This window comes from Lepidochelys olivacea (genome assembly GCF_965140295.1).
Source record: "Lepidochelys olivacea isolate rLepOli2 genome assembly, chromosome: 26".
In the NCBI taxonomy this organism is placed as follows: Eukaryota; Metazoa; Chordata; order Testudines; family Cheloniidae; genus Lepidochelys; species Lepidochelys olivacea.
In genome coordinates, this window is record NC_140436.1 from 2,404,447 (window position 1) to 2,431,009 (window position 26,563).

Genomic DNA, 26,563 nt, shown 5'->3' on the forward strand with positions numbered 1-26,563 from the left:
TCAATATGAAATTGCAGAAATACTAACTGCGGTATGTAACTATCACTTAAATCAGCCTCAATACCAGATGACTGGTGGATAGCTAACGTGACGCCAATTTTTAAAAAAGGATCCACTCGCGATCCTGGCAATTACAGGCCAGAAAACCTAAGGTTAGTACCAGGGAACCTGGTTGAAACTACAGTGAAGAACAGAATTATCAGACATAGATGAACACAATACATTGGAGAAGAGTCAACACGTCTTTTGTAAAAGGACATCATACCTCATCAATCTATTAGAATTTTTTGAGGGAGTCTACAAATATGCGGACAAGGGTGATCCAGTGGATATAGTGTACTTAGACAGGTTTCAGAGTAGCAGCTGTGTTAGTCTGTATCTGCAAAAAGAAAAGGAGGACTTGTGGCACTTTAGAGACTAATAAATTTATTTGAGCATAAGTTTTTGTGAGCTACTGCTCACTTCATTCAGTAGATGAATATTCAGTGGATTAATCTAATATGGATTAAGGCCTTGTCTTCCCACAAACTTGATCTGGTTTCATTAAACAGAGTGAGTTAGACAGGTGCAAACCCTTCTGTGGGCTCTCCTGCACCAGTTTCACAGGGGCTTATATTTCAGTTTAGCTTAAACCTGGTGCTCCTGGTAGGCTTAAGTTAAATGGAAATAAGCCTGGTCTAAACTGAAATGGGAGTGTTCACATAGAGTCTCTTGCATCCATTTAACTAAACCAGTTTAAAAATCGTGCTTCAGGTTAAAATTGGTGCAACTGTGTGTGGAGATCAACCCTAAACATCACTAAGCCCCCTCCCCACAAAATGGCCCTTCTAAAAGGGCTGCCAACCCTCCAGGATTGTCCTGGAGTCTACAGGAACTAAAGATTATGCCATGTAATGAAACTTCCAGGAATACATCCAACCAGAATTGGCAACCTTACCTTCTAAGTGCTTTCTGATGTGATCAAACAGCCATAAAGATTTAACTGCTGTTAAACGTACATGGCCTACGGTTTCCCCGGGTACCTCAGTGGGCACATAGGGTTGCTGGGGTTTCAGAAAGGCTGTTCTTTCCTGCCCCAAATAGCTGTCGCACAGGAAGCTGCAATCTGCGCTCCCCCTCGGCCATCCATACGGGGTTAATGAGGAAAATCCTTTGTCCCGTCTGATTTTGCAGGCGAGCTCACTGTTGCCGTGGGCTGTGCAGAGACATTATCCAGACAGAGCCCATGTGTTTACATCTGCCTTGGAAAGTCTCCATGTTAGAGCAGTCAGCCAACGGGGGGCTGGAGCCCTCCACCGGGGCCAGAGACAGGCCCAGCCTGGAATCAGGGCTTGTCTCTGAGGAAGCTCCGTTGCGGAGCGCCAGGTCAGGCCAGGCTGCGGGGTTTGCATCACTCTCTCAGGGGAGGCCAAGCAGAACCTTAGGCAAGTGCAGTGTGTGGTTCTCTCATCAGGATACATTTTTCATTAAGTCACTTCCTTTCCCAGCCGGCCAGAGCCTCCACTCTCTTGCAGATTTACGATAAGGCTCTTCTCTCTCCACGACTTTTGTTTGGCTTAGTGTTTCCTCCAGTCCAAAGATTTTCCCTCCTCCCTGCACAAATCAGCCCCCTGTTGATATTTGACAGAAGTAAGCGCAGTGAGCAGCATGTCGCCATGTGCTAATGAAGGCTCCCCAGCCTCTCACAGCCTTCATTTTCACCCTCTGCACAGGTCCAGCCCCTCCTCTCAGCCTCCAGCCCCTCCCACTCCCTATGCCCCCCTCCTTTGTCTTTCCTCCACCTCACTTTCAGGTCCCAGGTATAAAGGTGCACACTGGAAACTGCTTTCCGCTTCCCATGCTGCTGCAGTGACAACAGGAGAGGAGATCCGTGGGTGATGCACACATGGGGCAACACAAAAACAGGCCCCGACCCAAAGTCCACTCACAAAACTGGGCCAAATTCACCTGTGTGTGACCGAGGGAGCAGCACCAAGGAAGAATGCAGCTCAAGGCTATAACCCATCAGAACACACGACCCCCGAATGCCCTCATTAATTGCTATCAACACTGGACTTGCTCTTTTAGGAGTTGCTTTTGCTCTTTTAGGCATCATTGAAATACACGGGGCACGCACATCCACGCCACACAAGCCAACCGAAGAGAGCACCAGGCTTGCAGAAAGCTGCCCACCCATCGGAACTTAGAGCAAGCTGAGTTAGACATACAGAAATGGAGACAAGGTCTGAGGCTGCTTGGAACTGGTGAACCTTTCCTGTGCCCCCAAGGACAGAGGTACTGGATGGCCTGACCAGAGCAGGCCCACACGGGGCAGAAGGCAAGGGGACGATGTCGCTCAGTGTCCCTAGGAATTCAGATCTTGTCCCAATGAAAAAATGTAATGGCCGACAGAGCTTAAAGAGGGACTTGCACACTAGGTCAGACAGCTTCTTTAGAGAACCATGGGAACAATTTACCAAGGGTGGTGGTGGACTCCTCTATCACTGAATTTTTAAATCAAGATGGGCCGTTTTTCTGAAAGCTCTGTCCTAGGAATTATGTTGGGGAGGTTCTATGGCCTGTGTTGTGCAGGAGGCCAGACTAGCTGATCACAACGGTCTCGTCTGGCTTTGAGAATCTATGAATCCCTTCTTAGCCACAAGCCACCTTCTCTCGTCCCCTGGTGCCGCTGCTGCAGGAACCTGACTGTAAACACGAGATTAAGCAATCGCATAATCCTGCAGCAGTAGCAGACCTGCTCATAAGGGCATGTGCGCATAGCAGCTTAGGCCGAGACTAGACTGGCAGCTTTTGCTGGCATAGCGAGGTCAGTTAGGGGTGTGATGTTTTGCCGACATAGCTGTACCAGCAAGAGCCGCAGAGCAGACCCATTTATACCAGCAAAAAAGTGCTTTTGCCGATAGAGTTTATTTTGCTGGGGAATTGGCATGAGCCTGATCAGCAATAGGACCTTTTACAGGCACACCCTGTGTCTGCACTAAGGATAGCCATGTGGCAAAACATTTAAGTATAGACAAGGCCTTGGAAAGTTCTATGCCTGCTCTCTCGCTCAGGTTTCTGTGCCAACATTTCAGAGCCCGCCTGCCTCTGTGCTGCAGGAAATCTGCCCCCGGCTGCTTTCTTAGCTCGCTCCAAGCGTCGGAATCTGAGAGATGGCAAATAGAGAAACCGGTTCATATTTTCCCTCTCCTGCCCAGCAGTATTTGTGCAGCACATTAGTTCCTGTAAGAGGATTTCTCAGACCTTCCCGGCTCTTTCATGTAAGGAAAGTTAATAGCCGCTTTCAGCCGGAGCAAACTGCCAGCCAGTGTTTACAGAGTATGGGATTGATTTACCATGAAAGCTACTTTTCTCTCTGACTCCAGGCAACGTTACACCAGAGCCTTTCAGGGCTGGAGTAAACTAATGTGTTTCAGCTCCTCAGCAGCCGCCTGCCTCTCTCCCTCTCTGAATTTCCACACATGGGGCCTAAAATAATCAAGGGAGGTGGCCGTGATCTGAACACAGGCTCTCAGTACTCCTGCCAGGTATAGCACTGGGCTGCTTTCTAAGACTTCCTTTAGACTCCACCACATCCCACAGGGCAGAATGATATGGAAACAGGTCTGTGCTGTCTCAGCAGCACCCTGCGCTACGTTCCCCGGGCGGGGGACTGGGGAAGACAGTGACCATTTCAGCCTCATTTCCCCCCACTGCACCCCCATCTTCAGCCTCGACAGTTTTAACCCAGAGCAGAAGGGAAAGCTGCACACATGGCTGGTGCATTTCCTGAAGACAGGGTAGGAGTCCAGTTATCTGCCGGATCTGAAGAGCTGGTATCCACACTAGTCCACTTGTGCTTTGAGCTCCCAACCAGGAGCCAGCAGAGACCCACCGAGGTTTGCAATAGAGTCACCCTGGCATTTGGATGGCATTGTACCTGCTCACCCTGAGGCTGCATTTGGCCCCATTCAACACCATCCCCTTGCAAGAGCTAGCACTGCATGGGGAAAGAGCAGATTGCCCAAAGAGCAAAGAGCAGATTGCCCAGTAGGAGGCAATCATCAGGTGTCTGAACTCAGATGTATCCACCCAGTGCTCTTTAGGGTGCAGGCCACCATCTCCAATACCAGTAGACAGAGGATAAAGTTAATTCCAACGCAGAAAGACCGTAACCCCCTCTCCCCTAGGGTAGCAAAGAACTGGGATCAATGCACTTAGTGTAGATTAGAACCAGCAGGGTCACGTAGCAGCCTGAGTCACGGCAGAGGTCCCCAGGAGCTAATTTCCAGCACTCAGGGATGCTCAGTGCCCTCTCCCTGTCATCCCTATGAACACAGAGCCAGTGCTCTGCCTCAGCATCCGCTCAGCTCACGGCAAGTGCTACCATTGCTGGCAAAGAGGAGCAAGCAGCTCCCGGCCACATGCGTACACAGGCTACTCTGCTTTCAGCAGGCAGGGGGATGGCTGGTGTGACTCCTTGAAAAACACAGCTATTATAAGCCAGCAGCTGGTCTCTAACCTGCAGGCCGTGAAGAGTGGGTGCTCTCTATGGCACATCTGGGTGGTCCCTGAAGCTGGGGAAGCATCTCTCAGTCTGCAGGCAGCGACAGTGGTTGGAGCCTGGCCCAGGACTCTAAGAGGACTGGGGAGGCTTTTTGACTCTCAACTCCAAAAGAACGAAGCCTCTTTCAGTTCCAGGTGCAGTTGCTTCCTGTCCATCTCTGGTGTAAATCCAGCCAGGATGAAACCCGTTTGGGGTGCCAGACACTGGAGAGGGAGCCAACGCTGCTCAGGACAGGGCCCAAGTGCAAAGTGGCCTGGAGGGGAGATCTGGTGCTAATCAACACAAAGCCCAACAGCCACAGACAGACCAAAGCAGCCTGGATACAGAACGGGGCAGATGCGAACAAGCAGCCACCCCTGTGTTTCAGTTCCCTGAATCCCTCCCTCGTCCCCTTTTCATAGAGCCATGCCCATGTGCGGCCGTGTGGAATGGGCCAACAGGAGACCTATGACGACAGACGTGGCTCATGACAGGGAAATCTGTGAGACCCACCGCGGTGCAGCATTTCAGCAGAGCACAGGCAGAAACACCTGGGTTTGCTGCAGCAGAACCGGACCTACCTTTTGTTCACCAGATGCTTTCATCTGGTGCAGGGGCCCGGAGAACTCGACCCCTCAGCGCTAGCCCCTGCCACGTACAGCGACGGCACAGGGGAATCTGTGCTCTCTGTTGCAGGGGCATGGAGTCCTGCATGACACCGAGAAGCTGTAGGACAAGGATGGCAGAGCCTTATGCTATCACCTTGTCAAGCGTGGTGACACGCAGCACGCTCCTGGGGAATTCTGGGAGGCCCCTCTGATAGGAGTGTGGTGCTAAGTACTTGCCCTGGCTCCATCTCGGGGCACAAGGCCATCTGCATTACCAGGATGGAGAGACAAACCAGGACACAGCATGCTCCTTTCACTAACCTCCTGCCACAGCACCCCGCACTGAGAGCCGACTCCTCCCCCGATCGCCCCCAGTGTATCCTCCCCAGCCATCTGGTTACTATCAGCTGACACTCATTTACAAGTGCTGTGTGAGAGTTCGCAAGCCATGGCTCTCAATCAGAAATTTAACCTCTTTCCTGGCATGCAGACGTGTTCCAGCCCTCGCCCCCCGAAACCTGCTCGTGCTCCAGAGGCCAGATTCCTTCAGAGAGAAGGGAGCCAGACCTGTGCAGCCTGGGAACTCACAGAATACAGAGCAATTCTGGCTCAATATTTGCCTGGCTTTCTCCTGAGGGCTCTGTGAGCCAGCAGGCAGAGGCCAAGCAGGGCCAAACGGCTTGGAGTTGAAACTAGAAACATTCAGACCAAACGTGAAGGGCAAAATGTTCAATGTGGAGATCACAGGATGAGGTTCTCTAGCCTGGATAAAGCAGGGAGTCCGACTGGATGATTCGAATGGTCCTTTGGGCTGGAGGCCAAAATTCTAACATGTCGGTGGCTGAATCCAGATGCCTAAATCCAACCTGGGATCCTGCTGGTTACCCTGTGCAGGGCTCTGCTAACTTCAGCCAGGCTCTCTGCAAACGCAGGGGAGACTGGGGCCTGATTTTCCGAGCTGCCACGCCATGAAAGTCAAAGGGAACCGCTGTGCCCACCACAAAATTCCAGCTTTTTTCTTCTATCTACCTACCTATCACCATTGTGGCTGAGCGCCGTCAGGTCATTAGGAGAGGTGTCGTCATACAGAGGGGGCGCTGAGAGGTGGCAGATTAAGTGACTTGCCCAAGGTCCCACAGGAAGTCTGTGGCCGAGCCAGGAATTTAATTCCGGTCTCTTGAGCCCCCATCCAGTGTCCTGGCCCCTAGCCACTCCTTTTGCCCCATGCCTAAGTGTGGATTTAGGAGCTGAATTTTGGACTTCAACGTTGAAAAGTTCTGGCCTGAATTTCTGTATGTGATAAAAGCACAAGTGATATTTATGAAGCATAGATTTTTCTATTCAAAAATAAATTAAAAGCAGCATCTGGTGGCCTGAAGGATCCAAAGTGCTTCAGAAAATTTACGAACTGCTATACCAACTAGGGACACACAAGGCGATGCTTTATTGCTCATTGAACCACAGCCACATGCTGGACGGTACACAAGCGCTGTTCAACAGCACCAGTTTAGGACAGGAAGTGAAGAGTGTTGTATCTGACCATGAAGCTGCTGGGGGACTTTAGGTCAGCAGCATGTAACTACTCAAGCTGGAATCAGGCAAGGACATACACAGTACTAATCACCAGAACCAGGGGTTAGCATGTTAAAGTAAAAAGAAAAGGAGTACTTGTGGCACCTTAGAGACTAACCAATTTATTTGAGCATAAGCTTTAGTGAGCTACAGCTCATTTCATTGGATGCAAAGTAGGCAATTAGCAAATGGGAAGTGCCATTTAGACAGTCAAATAAAAAGCCCCTCTCTAGTCACTCCCTTTGCTGATCCAGCCATAAGAGGTTATTAGCAGTTACAAGGCCCCGGGAAGCCACACAACAGAACTCGGAGCTCCAGCCTCACAATTCCCAGTTTTAGCCCCCAAACAATCTGCCCTCTCTGGCTTTACCTGTTTTAAACAGAGGGCTTAAATGCAGACTATCCCGCATAGCTCACCACTCACTTCCAGACACGTTCAGAGCAGCGGATCACTATTGCTGAGCACCGCGGCATTTTGATTGAAACCATTCCCAGTAAATCTAAACCAGATCATTCCTCTGGAAGCAAAAGCATGCTGAGTATTAACGGATACCAGCGACAACATGGGCTCTGCACCCAGGCTGATTAACCACCACTCCCCACTGCAGCCAGACCCCTGGCCTCTCCTGCTGCAGCACAGGGGATGCTCCTGTCTCCCTGAATTACATTCCTGGGAAGCTCCCGTCTGTATATGAGCCGTCACGTAAACTGGGTGGAACACAAGGCCTGCACATCTCCATGGCTCAGCTCAGACCCAACCTGAAGGCTTATTTACTTGGGCACTTCAAATGTGTGCTTTAGCTTTGAGTCTCTTCCATGTGAGCTGCCTATAAAGCTCCCTGGGATGTTTGCACTGAAGAGCCCTACAGGGTCTGCATTGATGGACTGCTGATGTTCTGGAAATGAACAAGAGTCTGTCCTCCTTGTTGCTTCTTTGCTGCAACGCCCAACGTTGCACTTGGATCCGTCTCTGCTAGCTACACTCAACCCAAATATATACTTAATCAAATCCACAGCACAGTCTAGGGGCAGGGGCTTCTCAGTACAATGCAGAGGCAGGTGCAATGCTCCTGGACTTGGCGCCGAGAGGCTCTCCGCCTGCAACTCCTAAGCGAAGAGCGCAAGAAACTATTCGCTGTAGCGTGCCAGCCAAATGCCAGAGTTAGCCAAGTATGTTGGACACAGCCCAGATGGTCAGGGGACACTGTTCAGAAAGCAGTAGAGTTGCTGTGACATTAAAATGAAACCACAGGGTAAAAGCATCACAGCTTTACTCCTCTCTCCAGGGTGCACATTTCATTTTGTTAATTAAACCCCTGAAAGTGCTGGGAAGACTAAGGCCCTAACATAACAACTGCTCTGGCAGGTCAACGGGGCGTCCCCTCCCTAGCCCATCGCAGAGGGAGGTGCAAGAAACCCCATTATGGAGTAACTTACCCTCAGGGGACGCGTCTTCCGAAATCCCATCAGTTACTGGAGGGTTCATCCCGGGGAGGGTTGATGTAGCAAGGCCAGATTCCCGTGGAATCAATGTAGGAGACACAAACGTGGTCTAACAGTTACTTATCAGGAAGACCAGGATACAGGGCTCCTGGGTTCTTGTCTCTGGGTTGGACACAGTCAATGGGAGGCATGATGCTCCTACATCCCGCAGGTGGAATTGGGAGGGTTAGTTTATGCCTGGCTCCATCACACCGGCAAGCATCTTCTCGCACCCAACCATGGCACCCGAGATTCAGATTCTGGGGGACTCCTGCGGTACACACAGCCTGTGCCTTTACAGGGGGAAAGGCCCCAGATTAATTTGCCCCACAGAGAGTCAGGAGCTGGCTGTTTGCTTCATCTTTAAACTGAACTAGTCAACCCGTTTGTGAGGAATCAGAACAGCCCTACCCTGCCGAGCCACGGCATCATCAATGCACCACGGCCACAATTCAGAGAAAGCCCAATTCCCCATCACTGCTCAGCTGAGACACTCTGCACTGTCCGAAGGGGACACCCCTTTCTCTCCAGGTCACAAGCTCAGATCCAGCCAGGTCCGAAAGCCATTCCCACCCGGTGGCTGTTAGTGCACCTGAGCTAAATGAGTCTGGACTGGGACCCAACAAACAACAGGCATCTCCAACACACAAGGGAAATGTGACACGTGCACCTGGGGGCTTCCCAGCGCAGGTTAGATTGCTGGGAAAGGACAGTTCCAAGCTGATCTGTTTCTAATGAGCGCGGCGACCCCGGCTGCATTCCAGGCCCGCCGAGACTCATTAATCTCATGACGTCGCTGCAAATCATTAGAGAGGCTGAGCTGAAATCCCAGAGCACTGGGCATCTCCAGGGCACCCACTCTGTGCCCGCCGACGCACAGATAACAAGCAGCACATGGCCTATGCTCAGGCGATGGCAGGCAAGACAGACACGAGAGACCACAGCTCCATCCAGAGGGGTCTGAGTCATGGCTGCCCCGGGCTGTTCATCAGAACGATGACCATACAACCCAACAGCCAGAGATGCCAAGGCATGCTAGAAACTATACATCTACAAGGGTCAGTCACTGGCCAGGAAAATGCAGGGATGGATTGTGACAACTGCACTCCTGTGCTGTGCTGTTTCTCAGTCACAACAGATGGGCTGGATAGGGCATGTGCATTTAAATGGCACCCCCGCTCCAAGATTTCCTCGCAGCTCCTCACCCCTGTATTCCTGCTGCCATCAGCTGGACACTTTCCCATAGGAAGAGGCACAAGGCTGATGGGTAGGAGGGGGAGTGGGACCAGGCCAGCAAACTCAGCCTTCTCTAGGAAACAAATCCTGGGTTTTATTGCCTGGTAAATGCAGAGAAAGGGGAGCAACTCCCATCCCTGCTAACTCCCCAGACCTTGTCCTGTCCCTGCACACACACATCATACCACTGCGGACAGCCAAAGGGAGATCCAGGATGGGATGGGCCTTGCAGGTGCTCAGCACCTCTGAAAAAAACAGGGTGCACGTTTCCACAGAGAAACACCAGCAGCCAGTCCTCCTTGGGCACTGGCACTGTGGGGACAGCCACCTGCTCCCCTCCCCGTCCCTCCCCCGTCCAGCTATCGAGGGCAGGGGTTCACCGTGTTATCTCTGCAGCTCCGAATCAAGCCAATGAAAAACAATAACAGCCCTTGTCAAGGACAATTACTTTCCGAAGAGCACGCTGCGCTACTCACTGGAGTGAGTGGCAATCGGGGGGAGGGAGTGCGTGCTCGGGAGGGCGGGGGGGACGCTAAAGAGGGAGCAGCCCACCCCCCACCTGATGGCTCTGGACTCCCAGCGTGATTTGAACATTCCAGAGGTGACCGGGAGGTTAATGCCGCTCTGCGCACACTGGGATCAGGACGTACTGTTTGTTCAGGGCTACGAGAAGAATGAGACTTTAAAGAGATTTTCAGCACCCAGGGGTCCAACCCAATTAGACAAGAGTTTTTCAGATTTGTATGCAAAGGGGCGGGAGGGTGGAAGAAAAGGCAAGAACTCAGAAGTCAAGTTCAAGGATTGTGTGGAACAAACATGGAGGCTGTTGACACAGGAAATCCAATCTCCTACAAGAGGGTATATTTTCAGACCATCCTTGGCTGTGATTCCTCCCCCACTGAATGTGTTGCTTAAGGATTCAGATCCATAAAGTAAATTTTTAAACATATTCCAGGCTGTTTTCTACCCTTATGGGCGCATGACTCCCCTCCCATTAATGAGAGCTTCGCGCCAGGATCAAGGGGAGGATACGACCCGACACTTTGAAAAAAAGTGGGGAAGGAGAATAAAACAATTTCGGATTAAAGGGACAGCGACAAATAATTTAGGCCCCAAATTTAGAGTGTAGTTAAAAAAAACAACTGGGCAAAGCTAAATATTAACAGGGGATTTCCTGGTTTGTTTGTTTGTTTGTTTTTAAAAAGCAGTTCAATGTAAAGAACGTTTGGACAAACTTCCCCTAAAGTGTTTGCAACCCAAACATCACAGCATCATGCTACGCTAGCACATGGCGTCGGAAAAGGAAACTGACTCCACAGAAAGTTGCTTGCCGTGCTGAGGTAGCCATGCTGGTCCCAGGATATGAGCGAGACAAGGAAGGGGAGGGAATATCTTTTATTGGACTAACTTCTGTTGGTGGAAGGTACAAGCTTCCAAATGACAGAGTTTCTAGTCCCTGTTTTCACTGGCCAAGGTGAGTGACGTGCTGAAATCAAGCGCAGTGGTGAGGAGGAGAGAATTCTTTCCATGGTAACGATCTCAGGCTCAGGTGTTAGTCACACAGATCAGGACATCTGGCTTTCACCAGTACATTTGTAGGAGGCTTCCCAAAGCAGACTAGGGGATTCAGGCACATCTTTTCCCTTAACTTTAACAGAAGGAATGTAACCAAAGCCCCTAGGCTGCACTGACAATTTCAGCCGCAGCTTTGAATCTGGCAAATGTCCCATCCAGACACACTGGAGACAGGCTCAGAAAAATGGCACTGCCATTAGGTCTAAAGCCTGTAGCCCAGGCCACGCCAAAAGATGCACGCTATTCGTGTAACTTGTTGGTTTGCTTAGAGTAGCACTTCCACTGGGCCAGGTGCATTGCACCGTTCAAGGGGCAGTCCCTGCCCACCCTCGACAAGGAAGACACGATACCAAGACCAGAATTCGCACACCCACACGTGGGGCTGGATGAGCGCCGCAGGTTGGGTGAACGTTGGCTGCTGAGCTCTGCTGAAAATCTGGCCCCAGTTGCAGGTGCAGAGCACTGGGAAACGTGGCCTCAAGTCCTTTCGGAAATATGGCCCTCAAAAAGGAGAGTATAAACGCATGTGCCAGGGACACACGTATATGCAAATGTACCGGAAACAGCTGGAAGCCCCCCACCAATCTCTCAGTTTCCTGCTCAGGCTGCAGCCAGCGCATGCTATGGAAGGTTTCTGCCGGGAAAGGCAAGCTTTGCTAGCTGCAGTCACACGACAGCCCTGCCTGCTTCCCAGCATGTCACATACATTCCAGAAGCTCCATCCTGACGGAGCAGCTGGGATCTGCTATTGGCTTAGGCAGGTGCATGCCATGTAACGAGACCATGGTTCACGTTAATAAATGCTTCCTGAGTTGGAGCTAATGAAACCCAGGCTTCTGCCAGGCCTGGCTCTCCACGAGGAGTAACCAGCAGCACCAGAGCAGAGCTCCCAAGCCTGCTAGGCCATGCCACTTCACCTCCACTACGGGGACACACTCTTCACCAGACCCACTGTTCAGTGGCCTCTGTGAATGGGAATCATACCAGCTGCTTCACTGGCTGCAGGGAGCATGAGCCTTCTCCCCCACTTCCTCCTGAATCCCCCACCCCCAGTGTTCTCAGCCCCACCCTTATAGCCCCTCACTCTCCATTAGCAGAACACACCCTGCCTCTCCCAGCCTCTTCCATCGCCTAGCATCTCTGGGAGGCTGCTCAGGCAACCTTCGGATCATGCCGGACACTCCCTTTCACCCAACATTGGAACGTGGGACCCGGCACTTACAGGGGTCTGTTCAGCCCTTTTCCTCGACAGCCCGGTCGATGGAGTCACAGATACCTGCAGGGCCAGGTGTGCCGAAGGAAAATAGCCCCACTTAGAGCCTGCCTATTGCCCGTGTAGCTCGGAGCACTTTGCCAAGGCAGGTGGCTATCAGTATGCCCAGACCGGAGGAGAAATGGGGCCACACAGACAGTTTTCCAATTCAGAAGCCTAAAATCGGGCACCTCAGTCCTTCCCGCGGCCCCTCAGTACAAGTGACCTGACACGCTGAGCGCTCACTCTCCCAGCCTCCCCCCGAAGTCAGCGGAGACCATGGGTGCTGCTCAGCACCTCTTTGCACTCGGCCGCGCGACCCCCAGACAAGCGCTCTCACGGCCCCAGTTCCCTGCATGGCTATGAAGCTTTAAGACAGCCACACGCCTCCCTCCCAGCCGGCAAGTCATTAGCAGCCTTGGTGAGTGCTGCAGAGGGGACTCGGAAGCCCAGCGTGAATGGGGTATTTGTGTGCACTCCTCACCAGCTGCACAGGGACTCAATGCATGTCGCTCGGGCCTGACACAGTACAGTAGAGCTCTCTTCTCTTTCCTCCTCCACGTGCCCTCTCTTCTCGCCACCCCCAGGACACAGCTCTGCTACCTGCACGGCGTTGTTTAGCTTGCAGAAAGAGCAGACCCAAACCAGGCCTTGCAGAAGCTTTTCTTTTAGAAGCTTGCAGGGCGGATGGGTGTGCGGCAGATAGTGCAGCAGGCAGGGACAGCAGGTGTGCCATGTGGGGGTTAGGGGAGGGGTTGCAGGAATTGACACCTGGTTCAGGGCTTTGTTTTTAAGCCAAATAACCTACATTGCCCAGCAAGAGACATTTGCAAGAGCCCAGACCCCACCTCCCCAGTCCCACTGCCACAGTCCGGGCACTGTTTAGTTACCCCTCCTTGCTCTCCATTACGCATTTGCACAGAAGCTAGGGAATGCCTCGGTCTTACAGACAGTACCAATTCCTGGCTGTGCTGCGACCAGCGCTGGGAAGGTACGTGGGCCTGGTGGCTTAGAGTAGGGACAAGTTGCTTAGCCTAGCCTGCCACAATTTCCCTATCCGTAAAACAGCAGTGAGAACGCTGGCTTCGCAATGGGGCTAGTTACCGTCTGTAGATCACAGAGCTCCTTGGACAAAAGCAGCAAGGGCGCATCACCGTCAACTTTCGTATCAGTCGAACTGCTCCTCCTGCTGATTCCCCAAGTGACAGCAGAACCCTCTTCCATATACGTTATACACACCCACCCTTACACCAGAGAACTCTGGACTGGCCAGAGAGCACGTCAGACATACCCCTGTAGTGCATTTCATTCCCACAGGACCTCAAGGCACATGGATCTAACACCTTAGAGAAATGCAATCTCCTCTGGGGTGGGGAGTGACAGCCAAGAAACTCTCTGCAGTAAGAGCGAAGAAAAACATTGGCCACACATGGCGTGGCCAAGCCCTGTTTTCATACCTGTGCTGTGGGATCCTGAACACTCTCCTGGCAAGGAGCTGCAAGGGGAGCCGGTCCCACAGTAACATGAATGTAAAAAGAGGGCCCTGACATCACTAAGTGCTTTTCTCCTCCGGACGAGGGATTGGATGACTCAAGCCTTGTTGTTTCCCCTTTTAGAGGCGCTGCAGCCCAGCTTCCCAGCAGGGATGGAGACACAACATCTTTATCTCCATCATCCCCCCCCAGAGAGCATTCAGTCCAGGTCTCGGGGAGCACGGCGCAGATCCTCATCCACGGGACAGCCATTTACAGCCCCGCTGTGGTCTAGCTCCACCAGCTACTGTCTCGTCAGAGCCAGCTGGGGAACCTCAGCTCCCCCCCGGGACATGGCGCACAGGCTCCACTTACAGTGTCACTCAATACATCAAGCCAGAGACCCCGATTCACGGCTGGAATGCAGGAGTCCCTCAGAAAGGCAGCGTCTGGGAACAAAACCCCCTCAGTGTGCGGACCCCTCTCCTACAGACCTACAAATCCATATGGGGGCCATAAATCCCACCAGAGAGATGCCTTTCACAGAGAGATAAGAACGCTGACTTTGTTCGAGGGACAATGTCGCTTTTCATATGGGACCCCACAAATCAATGCCCCCTCAGACGCTTCCAGCCCAAACGTGGCTTTCCAATGAGTGTCTGAAGTGAAACTCATTTCCTGGAGTCCCCGAGAGAACCTCTCCCTTCACTCCCCAAGACCATTTCTTTCTTCTGACACGCTCCATGCTGCGCCAGAGCGGCTGCATTCTCCACCCGAATTGTTCATTTTCCACATCCCAGGGCAGGGCTGCAAACACTGCCGGGGGGAGTCCTGAGTAAGAGCATGGGGATTTTGGGCTGGTTGAAGGTGAGAGCCTGACAGCCAAGAAGCAACACAAAACTTCCTCACTCCTTCCTGTCTCCCTCACACATGCACACCCTTTGGTGACCTTGGGCACCCAACTTGAGAAGTCTTCAGGGAATCTGATTCTCAGTAAGTGCTGAGCATCCAGCCTCTGACAATCCGGCCCCTTCAAGGCATCTCAAAGGTGGGTGCCACCCTCTAGACACTTTGGAAAAGTTCAGCCGATGTTCCTCACACCTGTCCTGGCGAGACCGCCCGTCGAGGACAGCGGGACACCCCATCTCCTTGGCCTGAGGCTGCGAGCCGAGGGGTAGTGTGAGCCAACTGAGGTGCTAGAGTTTGCAGGGCGAATGCTGGCCCGTGGGGAATTGGACTCAGACCCTCCCGACTTGGATCACACAGCCCACCACCGTGGGGATAGGGGGATCATTTTTGGTCTACAGGCTGGGCTTTAACCAGCACCCTAGAGAGGAAAGACTCTGCCCTTCGGCCAATCATCCCCACAGCCATCCCGGGCAAAGTGATTTTAGGACACCGAACAAGCCAGGGATAGCACGGCAAGCTCAGATGCACCCATTTTCACGTAGAGGAAGACACAGGCCGAATGCCTTACCTGTTGACACACATCAGCTGCTCCCCCATGCTCCCATCAGCCAGTGCTGTGGAGTTCTAAGTGCCATTTCCCCCATATTTATAGCAACAATGAAAAGCAGGTTACACTGGGCTGTGTATTTAATTTCGTTACCAAAACCCCTCCAACACCAAGCCGTTCCCCCTCCCCCATTTCCCTTCATAGCAGCAAAAAAAATCTCCCTTCCCCCCTCTATGCCCATTTAATTTTTGCTCTGCTTTGGTCACTAATTTCCCAATCCCTCATTAGGAGCCCAGAGCTGCTCAGAGCTCACAATGGCCCGCCTGGCACTTACAGCTTCTCGAGAGCACGCAGTCCGAAGAAAGAGCCATTCTTCAGCGCTGTTATCTTGTTGTTACTCAAAAGCCTGTGGGGGGAAAAGAAAGGGGGAAAGGGGGGTTATTCAACCTGAGGTAAAGCAGCAGCAAGTGCCTGAACAACCGGCTGGGGCTGGGTGTGTGGTCCGGACGGGGCAGCTTCGTTAGCCACAGTCAGATGCGGGGGAACAAACTGGAGATACCACAACGTACGTGCTGAGACGTCACAGCTTTGTCACGTTCACAGCCAGGAGGGACCATTCGATCATCTAGTCTGACCTCCTGTCTCGCACAGTCCTATACGAATAGTTACGGCCCGTTAGCGGCTCTCCTCAGCAGCGCCCCAGCTCCTCAAAACGGCAACAGTGCCATCGTGCAGGGAGACAGGAGTCTGAGGGAAGGGGGGGGCAGGGGTGTAGGAGCGTTGCGTGTGATGAGACAGCCAAAGCGAGCTAGCGGGGGGCGAGGAGAGGCAGTGGGGTGAGCCAGAGCGAGCTAGTGTGGGGCGAGGAGAGGCAGTGTGGTGAGCCAGTGGCACGAAGAGGGATTCAGACTCTGTCTCCCGCCCGGCAAGGCGGTGGGGCAGGGAAGCAGCAGCTCTTTCCGAGGGGGTTGAATGGGGAAGTGGGGCTGGTGTGCTGGGACCAGGGGGCTATCCCACTTACGGGAGCAGTGTGGAAGGGGGCGAAGGTGGGAGTGGAAGGAGGAGACACATGGGGTGGAGACGCTGGCCCCGCTGGCAGCATAAAGCGTGGGTCGGGGTGGGATAGGAAATGGCATCTGACAACCCCTGGGAGACCCCTACCTGACAGGTGTATGGGGGGAGCACAGGATAGGAAGCAGGGTCTGAACGGCCAGGTGAAGGCGCACACCCGGGGCCAGTGGGAATGTGGCGAGGGCCGTTGGGCGGGCGAGAAGGGGGCCTTAGCAGCTGCGGCCTGGCAGGGTCAGAGGGCAGTGAGGTGGGACCCAAAGGGGCCAACAAGAAGGCAATTGGAGCACTGGCGTGAGAGGAGCTTAGGGCTGAACAGAAGGCATGGGGGCCTCAGTGTGTTCTGGAGCAAGAGGCAGCAGCCTGGCTGTGTCAGGAGGCGGCTGAGGGGTCCCCTGAGGTTGCAGGGAAGGGGCACTAGGCTCGGGAGCCTGCCAAGCCCACATGTCACACACTTCTCATTAAACAACAGAGGAAACCAATGCTTGGGACTGTCCAAGTGCATGAGCATCCTCCACCACAAGCAGCTCCTGGAGACAAGGGAACACGCCGCTGGCTGGAGGGGCTGCCACCGGCTGGGTTGGTCATGAGACTCCCGCTCACTCCTTACTCGCCTACTTTCCTGCCTTTGTCCCCAACCCTGCTGGCAGCCCTCAGAACCCACAAATCCCTCCACGGTCTCGACGCTCTAAGGACCTGACTACGGATCACCGTGGTCACAGCCATCCCAGCGGCTGCCGTTGCTACGAGAATTACAACATCGCTCCAGCAAGTAGCGTAGAAGGGGCCATGAAACAGGTTAGGGCCCTGAGGCTGCCCAAGCTGGGATCAGCCTTGGACGCGGTTCAGAAACACCCCACAATTTGGAGATTACATGTCTCGCACTCCTGACAGGCCGCTGCTAGACTTGTCTTTACCGGGGATAGACCAGGAATGGAGTCTTAGAACTTTTAGTAAGTAATCTAGCTAGGTATGTGTTAGATTATGATTTCTTTAAATGGCTGAGAAAAGAATTGTGCTGAATAGAATAACTATTTCTGTCTGTGTATCTTTTTTGTAACTTAAGGTTTTGCCTAGAGGGGTTCTCTATGTTTTTGAATCTAATTACCCTGTAAGATATCTACCATCCTGATTTTACAGGGGGGATTTCTTTATTTCTATTTACTTCTATTTTTTATTAAAAGTCTTCTTGTAAAAAACTGAATGCTTTTTCATTGTTCTCAGATCCAAGGGTTTGGGTCTGTGGTCACCTATGCAAATTGGTGAGGCTTTTTATCCAACATTTCCCAGGAAAGGGGGGGTGCAAGTGTTGGGAGGATTGTTCATTGTTCTTAAGATCCAAGGGTTTGGGTCTGTAGTCACCTAGGCAAATTGGTGAGGCTTTTTACCAAACCTTGTCCAGGAAGTGGGGTGCAAGGTTTGGTAAAAAGCCTCACCAATTTGCCTAGGTGACTGGAACGGCTCTCGGACTCAGCTGTTCCCTGTTCCTCTCCCCACTTCCCTCACTCCCATACCAGCCCTGGCTCTGTCTCCCTGCCTGGGGGCCGCAAGGCTCAGAAAGCCGTGTTCTGCAGGTTGGGGAGCCACTTGGCGGTAACGGCTTTGTCCCCTCAGCTTGTCCCTGAGCGGGGCTCCAAGTCAGGGTTCCAGCAGCTCCCAGGGGCAGACCCTTTCAAGCCGCTCCGCTCCGACTCTTTATCCCAAAGTAAACAGTTTAGCTGACCACAAAGGGGGCCCTCGGTCCTGCTCAGGCTGAGGAGCGGAAGCCAGCCTGGGTGAAAGGAGAGGAGGGGAAAGGAACACGCACCCACCAATTCAGCTAGCAGCTCATTAACGCTCTTTCGAGGCAATTAGCACTTAGAGATGCAGCCTTCTGCCAAAAGAGCCAGCAGTCAGCCACTGTGCTTTTAACTGCCTCAGCACTGAGGGTGCCCTCCCCTCGCCAGCTGCTCCAGTCTCCTTCGCCCTTTCAAGAGACCCATGGGGGCGAGATTTCCACCCACCACAATCAGACAGTCCCTCTGTGTGGCAAGCCCTATAACTACAAAGAGGCCTCTCCAGAGGAAGCAGCAGAATGTCATCAGCTGGGACCTTTCAGAGTGGCCTGGAGAAGAGGCCCAAGGCAGCAGCTCTGCACCAACCCCTGGGGAGGAAGGGAAACGGGGCTGGTGTTTTCCAATGCATAGATCTCTGTTCCGCAGGAGGGAATAGGAGAGCGGGGCAGGCGGAGAGAAAGGAGAGAGGCTTAGCTGGGAAACCACAGGCAGACACAAGCCAGCAGGACCTGAACCCCCCACATGCCTGGAGCAGAGAGAACAGGGAGACCCTGAGCAGTTGTAGCGGCTGATGGCTTGATCAACTCAGGCTTTGCACAGTGATGGCGGCTGCTGCACGAGGTGTTTGCAGCCCTGTTCTCTGCTGCAGGCAACAGTAAGGAAAGGAAGCTGCAGGAGGAAAAGTCTCTCTGTCGCAAGCTCTCCTGGGAATGACAGGTTGGGAGAAAAGGACGGTTAAGGAATGCCCCCCCAGTGAAAACTCTGGATCTCCCACCTCATCAGTCGTGTTGCCTATCCCAGCGGCCAGAAGCTGCCCAGAGGGGAGGCTCTATGGCTGTGGCTCTCAACCTTTCCAGACTGCTGCAACCTTTTAGGAATCTGATTTGTCCTGCCTACCCCCAAGTTTGACCTCCCTTAAAAACGACTTGCCTACAAAATCAGACATAAAACGACAAAGGTGTCCCAGCTCACTATTACTGAACAATTGCTGACTTTCTCCTTTTTACCGTATAATTACAAAATAAATAGATTGGAATATAACGATTGTCCTTACATTGCAGCGTATAGTATACAGAGCTGCATAAACCAGTCATTGTCTGTATGAAATTTTAGCTTGTCCTGACTTTCCCAGTGCTTTCTATGTCGCCTGTTGTAAAACTAGGCAAATACCTAGCTGAGTTGATGGACCCCCTGGAAGAGCTCTGCGTACCCCCAGGGGTACACGTGCCCCCTGGGTGAGAACCATGGCTCTACAGTGTCTGAGGGGGACACTTCAGCCCTGTTAGCCCCATAGTGAGGCCTCAAGCCACAACCTGCCACCACGGACCGTCCAGGAGGTGGAAATTTCCTTCTGGGTGAGACGGCTGCAATTAGGAATCAAGCAAGGAGTGTGGCTAGGGGAGCAGTCTGGGAGAGGGACGCTCCCAGCTAGCCCCAGCACCGCAGCAAGGAGAAGCTGGGCTGCCCCACAGGATAGCCGCGAGAAACAAGCTGCTGAGCCGGACACCACACGTGGGGGCCTGTGCAGTGTTCCCCACTTCGCCCTCCTCAGGCTGCTCACAGGCCTGCCCTGCCCCTCTGGCAAAGGCTCTCTGACATGGTATCACAGGCCCCCCATGCAGACGGGCATCCTCTTGGCTCTCAGAGCCCTGACTCGCCTGCTGCTGCTTGAGACATCTGCAGCCCATCAGAGGGGGAAACCTAACCCTATAAAACCAGAGGGGGCTGATGGCTGGGAGGGGCAGCAGGCATGGAGCATGTCAGGTCTCACACCATTAACTAGGCCTGCTCCAGCACACCAGCCAGCCAGCCCCGAAGGCCGGAGGGATACACGCAGCTGGTCAGGTCTAAGAGAGGATACCCTGTTTGGGTTCCAGTGTGGGGTGGTAGGTGACAACCAGCATCAACAACTAGGTGACAGTAGCATCAACTTCCTAGACACCACCGTCAGCAAGGGTGCTGCACACAACTATATACAAGAAACCCACAGATCACCACTCCTACCTCCACAGATCCAGTAACCCCCAAACACACCAAGAAATCGGTTATCTACAGCCAGGCACTCAGAGACCCCAGAACAGGCTCCAAGGAGAAAGTCTGGGATACACACTTTATCACACATAAAACCGTCTTCATCAGACAAGGACACTCCACCAGAGACATAGATCACATCATGGAGCAGTCCACCCAAATACCCCAAGAGAACCCGCTTCAATACAGAAATCGCCAAACAGCAAGCCAACGCATGCACATGCCAAACTGGAGTCACCCCACAATCCTGTTCGTGTACTCCAGGGGCTTGTCATGCCCTGGGCGCTCCCTGCTGCCTAGCACAGACCCTGTCTAAGTGCTCTCGGGCCAGGACAATGCTTTCCATGCTTTCTGCGAAGCCCGGAGCACACATGGGACACAAACTAACAGCAAATACTGCACCTAGTGTGCTACAAAACACGCAGAGTTCAAGTCCTTTTCCTAGAGGGCTGATGCTTGGCCAAACAAGAAACACGGGATACCCGTTTGGGAGCAGGGAAAGCAAGGAAGTGCCCTTGGGTGGGAGGCCAGTGCAGAAGGGGTTAAAGGGAGCGGGGAAGACGTTTGACACATGGGAAGTGGAAGGATGTTCCCCAGCACAAAGGTAAACAAATATCTTGCTGCTTGGAGACAAACAGCTTGCACCTGACACAGTATAAAGGTTGCCTGTATTTGGGAGGGAGCCGAGAAGGGATTCTTCAGCCAAGTCTTGCACTTGCTCGAGAAGGTAAGCAAAATAATTTGACATTTCTTCTGTACAGCAAGGGGGAAAAAATGCCTCGCTTGGAACTACTGGAGGGCTGCTCGTTTTTGGGGTGCTCATGCAGATCAGTGGGGATCTGCATCAGATCTACACCGGCCAGGCTGCTCCCAACTCCCCAGGCTCCATTCCAGCCTCGGTCCTGGAGGAGCCTCACTGGCTACCCACAATGATGCCTACCTAATTTTTCCTGTACATCAACTCCTGCCCCAGCTGTCATGTGGAACGCGGACAGGAGCAGACCAGCTCAGGCCTTGGCCACACAAGAAAGCCCTGGGCATTTCTCAGCTCACTACATGCTTCACACAGCAACCCAAGGAGCTCACAATCCTTCACGATTCATCAGCCTCCCGTAACAGAGTCCCTGCCTCCAGCAGCAGCCAGGTGTGCCCCACACAGAGATGTCTGCGTGCCATGGGGAGGCACGACTCTCTGCAGCGCCAAACGGGGGCCAGAGCTAGCAGACTGACAGCTGTCTTTGAGGAGGGGCTAATAAAACAGACCGATGTATTCCGTTACGGTCACACGCAGGCATGAGGCAGCCAAACTGACTGGCTAACGGTAGTATCTCGAGCTGACCCGAGTGCCTAAAGGGCTTGAACGAGTTCACCCTCCCACTCCAGTGGTGGACGTCCTCACCCCGCAAAACAGAGCCCAGAAAGATTTAAGCAACTCCCCCCGTTCACTCCCCTCACACAGCAGGTCTGTGGCACCCAGAACCGTGGAGAATGCATGCTGGGAATCCAACTCCGATCCTATGTAACCCTGAACAAGGTCGCTGGCTTCCAGGCAGCTGAAACAGCCGGGGCAGGACCTGCTCTGTCTGGTCGAGGAGGTGGAGGGCAGCAGAGGAAGTGGGGGACAATTAGCTGTTTAGGAAAAGCACTGCAGGGCAGCAGCAGGCAGGGTCAGGGTTATTGCTGGGGGAGTGGATAATGGGAGCATACAGAGCCTCAGAAACGCCACTCTCCTGTCACCGCGGTAACAGAGCTATAGCCCCTTTCCCCTCCTTCCTCTGGCCACATCCCAAAGCTGGGGAGATGGGAAGAGCAGAATGGGGTTGTTTTTCATCGCGGTTCCCTCCTTTCAGAGGGTCCCCTCCTGGAACGCGCCTGGCCCCTCCCTGCCTTCCACCCCATGCCACAAGGCTCCCAGAAACGTGCTCCAGCGTAGAGCCCATGTTCCGCCCCACCCCGGTGCCTGCCCATCCCAGGGCTCTCCAGTGGGGCTGGGAGTTAGGGCTCCTGGGGTCTACGCCGAGCTCTGCCACACACTCGTTACACAGTTCTGGGCAAGTCACTTCACCACTCTGTGCCTCAGTTTGCCCATCTGCAACCTAGAGGTAATGCTCACCTGTGCGCCAAGCCCTTAAAGTGCCGAGTGCCTGGAAAGGATAGCGTTCAGCACCCCTCATTAGGATTGGGCCCCAGCCTCCCAGGGTTGTTTATGTTCAGTTCATTTATTGCTCATAAAGCGCTTTGAGTCTCTGCTGATACATGCAGAGAAGGGCCTGCTCTTGCTGTAAGGGCAGTTCCACAACAGTCATAGGCTTGGGAGGACAGACGAGGGATTCTGGGGAGAGGGGGAGCCACACTAATTTGAGCTAAAAGGAAGCCTTATTTAAGAAGTGCTGTGAGGGAGGGTGGGACTAGGAACACAGATGGCAGGGAGATGCTCACAGAGGGAAAGCAACCAGGGAACTCCTCTTTACCCTGTCTCATAACACAGGAATGAGGGGCAGTCAATGGTACAGAAAGGCAGCAGATTGAAACATGATAAAAGGAATACATTTACAGACGGCACAGAGCTATCCTGTGGAACTCACTGCCACAGGATGCCATGGAGACTGAATTTATCAGGCTTCAAAATGGGACTAGACATTTATATGAATAACAGAATATCCAGCAATATCATAATACGTATAAAACATAAACAGGAACCTGGGAAGGGCTACAAACCCTCCTGCTACAAGGCACATTCTACGCGAACTAATGAGGGTTAGGAGGAAACTTCTCTGGGACAGGTTTTCCCATCAGTGAGACTGCAGGGTTTCTTCCTCTGAAGCATCTGGCGTCGGCACAGCAGACGACTGTGTTCCTAAAAGGTAGCTCTACGCCTGTCAGAAATACAGGGATCGGACATGCAATCAGTAACGGGCCTAGAGGGTTTCCACCACACACTAAAGAAACACAGAAGACGAAACTATGTACTTTCCCAGTGAGCTGGTCTGTGTGTGAGCACACATGCTTTAACAGCAAAGGGAAAAAATACTTCACTGTGGATTGGGAAAGCACCCTGGAGAGGCTCAGTTACTAAAGGCGTGGGGGCGGGGGGGGGGGGGAGCTTATTGATGTTTGAAGTCGGTGCTGTTTATATAAAGGCTGTTTCTCCAGCTTGGCTGAATGGCTGCTGTGTGTGTGCTGGAGGCAGAGACCAGGGCAAAGGCCCCATTAGTTCCCCCTAAGAAAACCCAGCATGTATGTGGATGTCTCCAGATTTTGTTTGGGTTTCTCCAGCCCATTTACTAGGCAGAGGTTTGTCGGGAACTAGCAAGGCCTCTCTTCCCACCAGTCCATCTTCTGGCCAGCAAGGCCTCTTAACAAATAAATGAAAAATAAATACAGAGGGGAACATTTCAGAACCAACCAGAAAGGCATATATACATATGGACATATACACACTCCCCCCCTACATGAGCATGTGAGGGGGTCAACAAACATGTGGACAAGAGTGATCCAGTGGATATAGTGTACTTGGACTTTCAGAAAGCCTTTGACAAGGCTCCTCCCCAACAGCTCTTCAGCAAAGTAAGCTGTCATGGGATCAGAGGGAAGGACCGCTCATGGATCAGCAACTGGTTAAAACAGGGAACAAAGGGTAGAAATAAATGGTCAGCTTTCACAGTGGAGAGAGGTAAATAGTGGGGTCCCCCAGGGATCTGTCCTGGGACCTGTGCTGTTCAACATATTCATAAATTATCTGAAAAGGAGGTAAACAGTGAGAGGGCAAAATTTGCACACAATACAAAATTACTCAAGATAGTTAAGTCCGAAGCTAACCCTGAAGAGCGACAAAAGGATGTCACAAAACTGGTTAACCGGGCAACAAAATGGCAGACGAAATTCCACATTGATAAATGCAACATAATGCATGTTGGAAAACAATCCCAACTATACATACAAAATGATGGGGTCTAAATAAGCTGTTACCACCCAAGAAAGAGATCTTGGAGTCATTGTGGATGGTTCTTGGAAAACATCCAGTCAATGTGAGGAGGCAGTTGAAAAAGCGAACAGAATGTTAGGAACCATTAGGAAAGGGATAGACAATAAGACAGTAAGTAGCATACTGCCACTATATAAACCCATGGTACGCCCAGACCTCGAATACGGCATGCAGTTCTGGGGGTCCTGTCTCAAAAAAAGATTTATTGGAATCTGAAAAAGTACAGAGAAGGGCAACAAAAATGATGAAGGGGATGGAACAGCTTCCCTATGAGGAAAGATTGAAAAGTTTGGGACTGTCTGGCTTGGAAAAAAGATGGCTACGGAGAGATGTGATCTGAGTAGGTTGGAAGACGGATGCATACCCAAGGACATGCTATACGGGGAGCTCTCAGAGGGAACAAAAACAACAGGATGTCCCAAGCTTCACTAGATAAACACAGGCAAGTGAGATATGAAGGAATTTGGAATTGATCCTGACCGATGGGAAATCTTGGAAAGTGATTGTAAAAACTGGTGCCATTGTCTCCATCAGGGCATCAAAGTCCGTGACAGGAGCTGGCTCCTACAGCTTGAAGAGAAAAGAGCCCATAGGAAGCAAGCAGCTCCCAACCAAGAAACATACATTTGTAATAACTGGCAAAGATCACACAAATCTCAGATTGGTCTATTCAGTCACATGAGACATTGCAAACCATCTACGTCATAGGCTGCAATTCCCACCGTCTCTTGCAGATGAAAGGATGTCAACAACAAGCTATAAAATCATGAATGGTATAGAGAAAGTGACCAGGAAGTGTTATTTACTCCTTCATATAACATGAGAACCAGGGGTCACCTAGTGAAATTAATAAGCAGCAGGTTTAAAACAAACATAAGGAAGTTCTTCATCAACCTGTCGAACTCACTGCTAGGGGATGTTGTGAATGTCAAAAAAGAATTAGATAAATTCCTGGAGGATAGGCCCATCAATGGCTATTCGCCAAGATGGCCAGGGATACAACCCCATGTTCTAGGTGTCCCTAGCCTCTGAACAGCAAAAGCTGGAATTGGACGACGGGATGGATCACTTGATGATTCCCTGTTCTGTTCATTCCCTCTGAAGCACCTGCATTGGCCACTGTCGGAAGACAGGATACTGGGCTAGATGGACCATTGGTCTGACCCAGTATGGCCGTTCTTGCAAGTGTACGCATGTGTGCTCTGACTACTGCTTGCTATACCAATCACAATGGTCTCCCTCTTATCTGGTGCTCCACCCCATCTGTTGCAGCTTTAGTTACCTCTCACCAAGTACTTAGATGGGAAGCTTTTTGGGGCAGGGAGCATCGTTCCGTTATATGTTCGTACAGCGCCTAGCACAATAAGACCCCAATCACTGGTTGGGGCCTCTAGGCTCTACTGCAATACAAATTACAATTCATACACAGACACACCCACCCATGCTGGCCTGTGGTATTACCGCCCTCCCGGGTCAGACTTTCTGCTCCGTGGCCAGCCTCTGGGCATTTCTCTAGCGGCCCCCGTAGCTCTCAGCTTCTAAACGCATGGACATTTCCCTGCAGTTGACTCTCTCTCCCTCTGGAGTGGCCACCCTGAGTTATGAATACATTTAAACCCCTCTGCCGAGGGTACAAGCAGCCCCTGAAGAACAAGGAGACCCAAATAGGCTCAGGGAAGGAGAATCTCAGGGTTTCCAAATGCAAACATCATACAGTGGACTCCAAGGGGCTGGAGCCAGGAGACCTCCGGGGGCCATCACTCAGGATGGGAGCAGTGCCAGCTTTCTGCTTCTAACTCCCAGTCAATTAGCAGCTGCCCCACCCCACAGCAATGCCCATCACCCGCCCGCTCACTCTTCCCCTTCCCCCCACCCGTTTCCCTTTTGTAAGCAATTAGGGAGCGGCTGGCCTGAGTGAGATGCTGGGCAGTATCCTGTGTTAATGAGGGGCTGCCACCGGGCACTGCTGCGTCCGAAGAGCCTCGGGACCCCACTGGAGGAGGGGACAGGAAATGACAAGCAGCCCTGCTAGCCTTCAAATTGCTTCCACAAGTCAAAGGCTTGAGAAACCGCAGCAGGCTGGGATTCCAGGCCTGCCACGTCTCACCATTTCCTCCCCGGCGTGCCGGCCCTGGAGAGGCCCCAGGCAAAAAGTCATCAGCAGAAATATGCACACGCAGGGAAAGCTCTGGTTTTACTGGACTCCAGTTAGCCGAACCCGCTGGGCTGAGCCCTGCCCTTCGTCAAAGGGCCCACGCTGCACAGCCAGCTCTGCAGACCCCATGGCTATAAAAGGGGCCTTGCTCCAGCTAGCGCAGCTCCTTTCCGGCAGGCTGAGCTGCAGAGGCAGCCGGCATCTACCCTGGCCTGGGACCAAGACTCTGCAGAGCCTGGCATCTGGCTCCTCTGCTTTAACCACCTGAGGATTCCCCCTGCCCACCGGTCTGCCAAAGCGTCTGTCTCCCCCAGCAGAAGATCTACGAACCCAAACTCTGACCAGCCCTGAGCAAACACTCCAGCAATGCT

The 26,563-nt window shown here is 52.5% G+C and overlaps 1 protein-coding gene across 1 annotated transcript in view; it reads right to left on the reverse strand.

Annotated features, from left to right (window-relative positions):
• ADGRA2 (adhesion G protein-coupled receptor A2) overlaps positions 1-26,563 on the reverse strand; it is a 101,692-nt gene that overhangs the window by 43,016 nt on the left and 32,113 nt on the right. Inside the window, exon 2 of the mRNA XM_084615110.1 lies at positions 15,513-15,584. Coding sequence (XP_084471236.1) covers positions 15,513-15,584 — 72 coding nt within the window. The remainder of the gene's footprint in view (positions 1-15,512; positions 15,585-26,563) is intronic.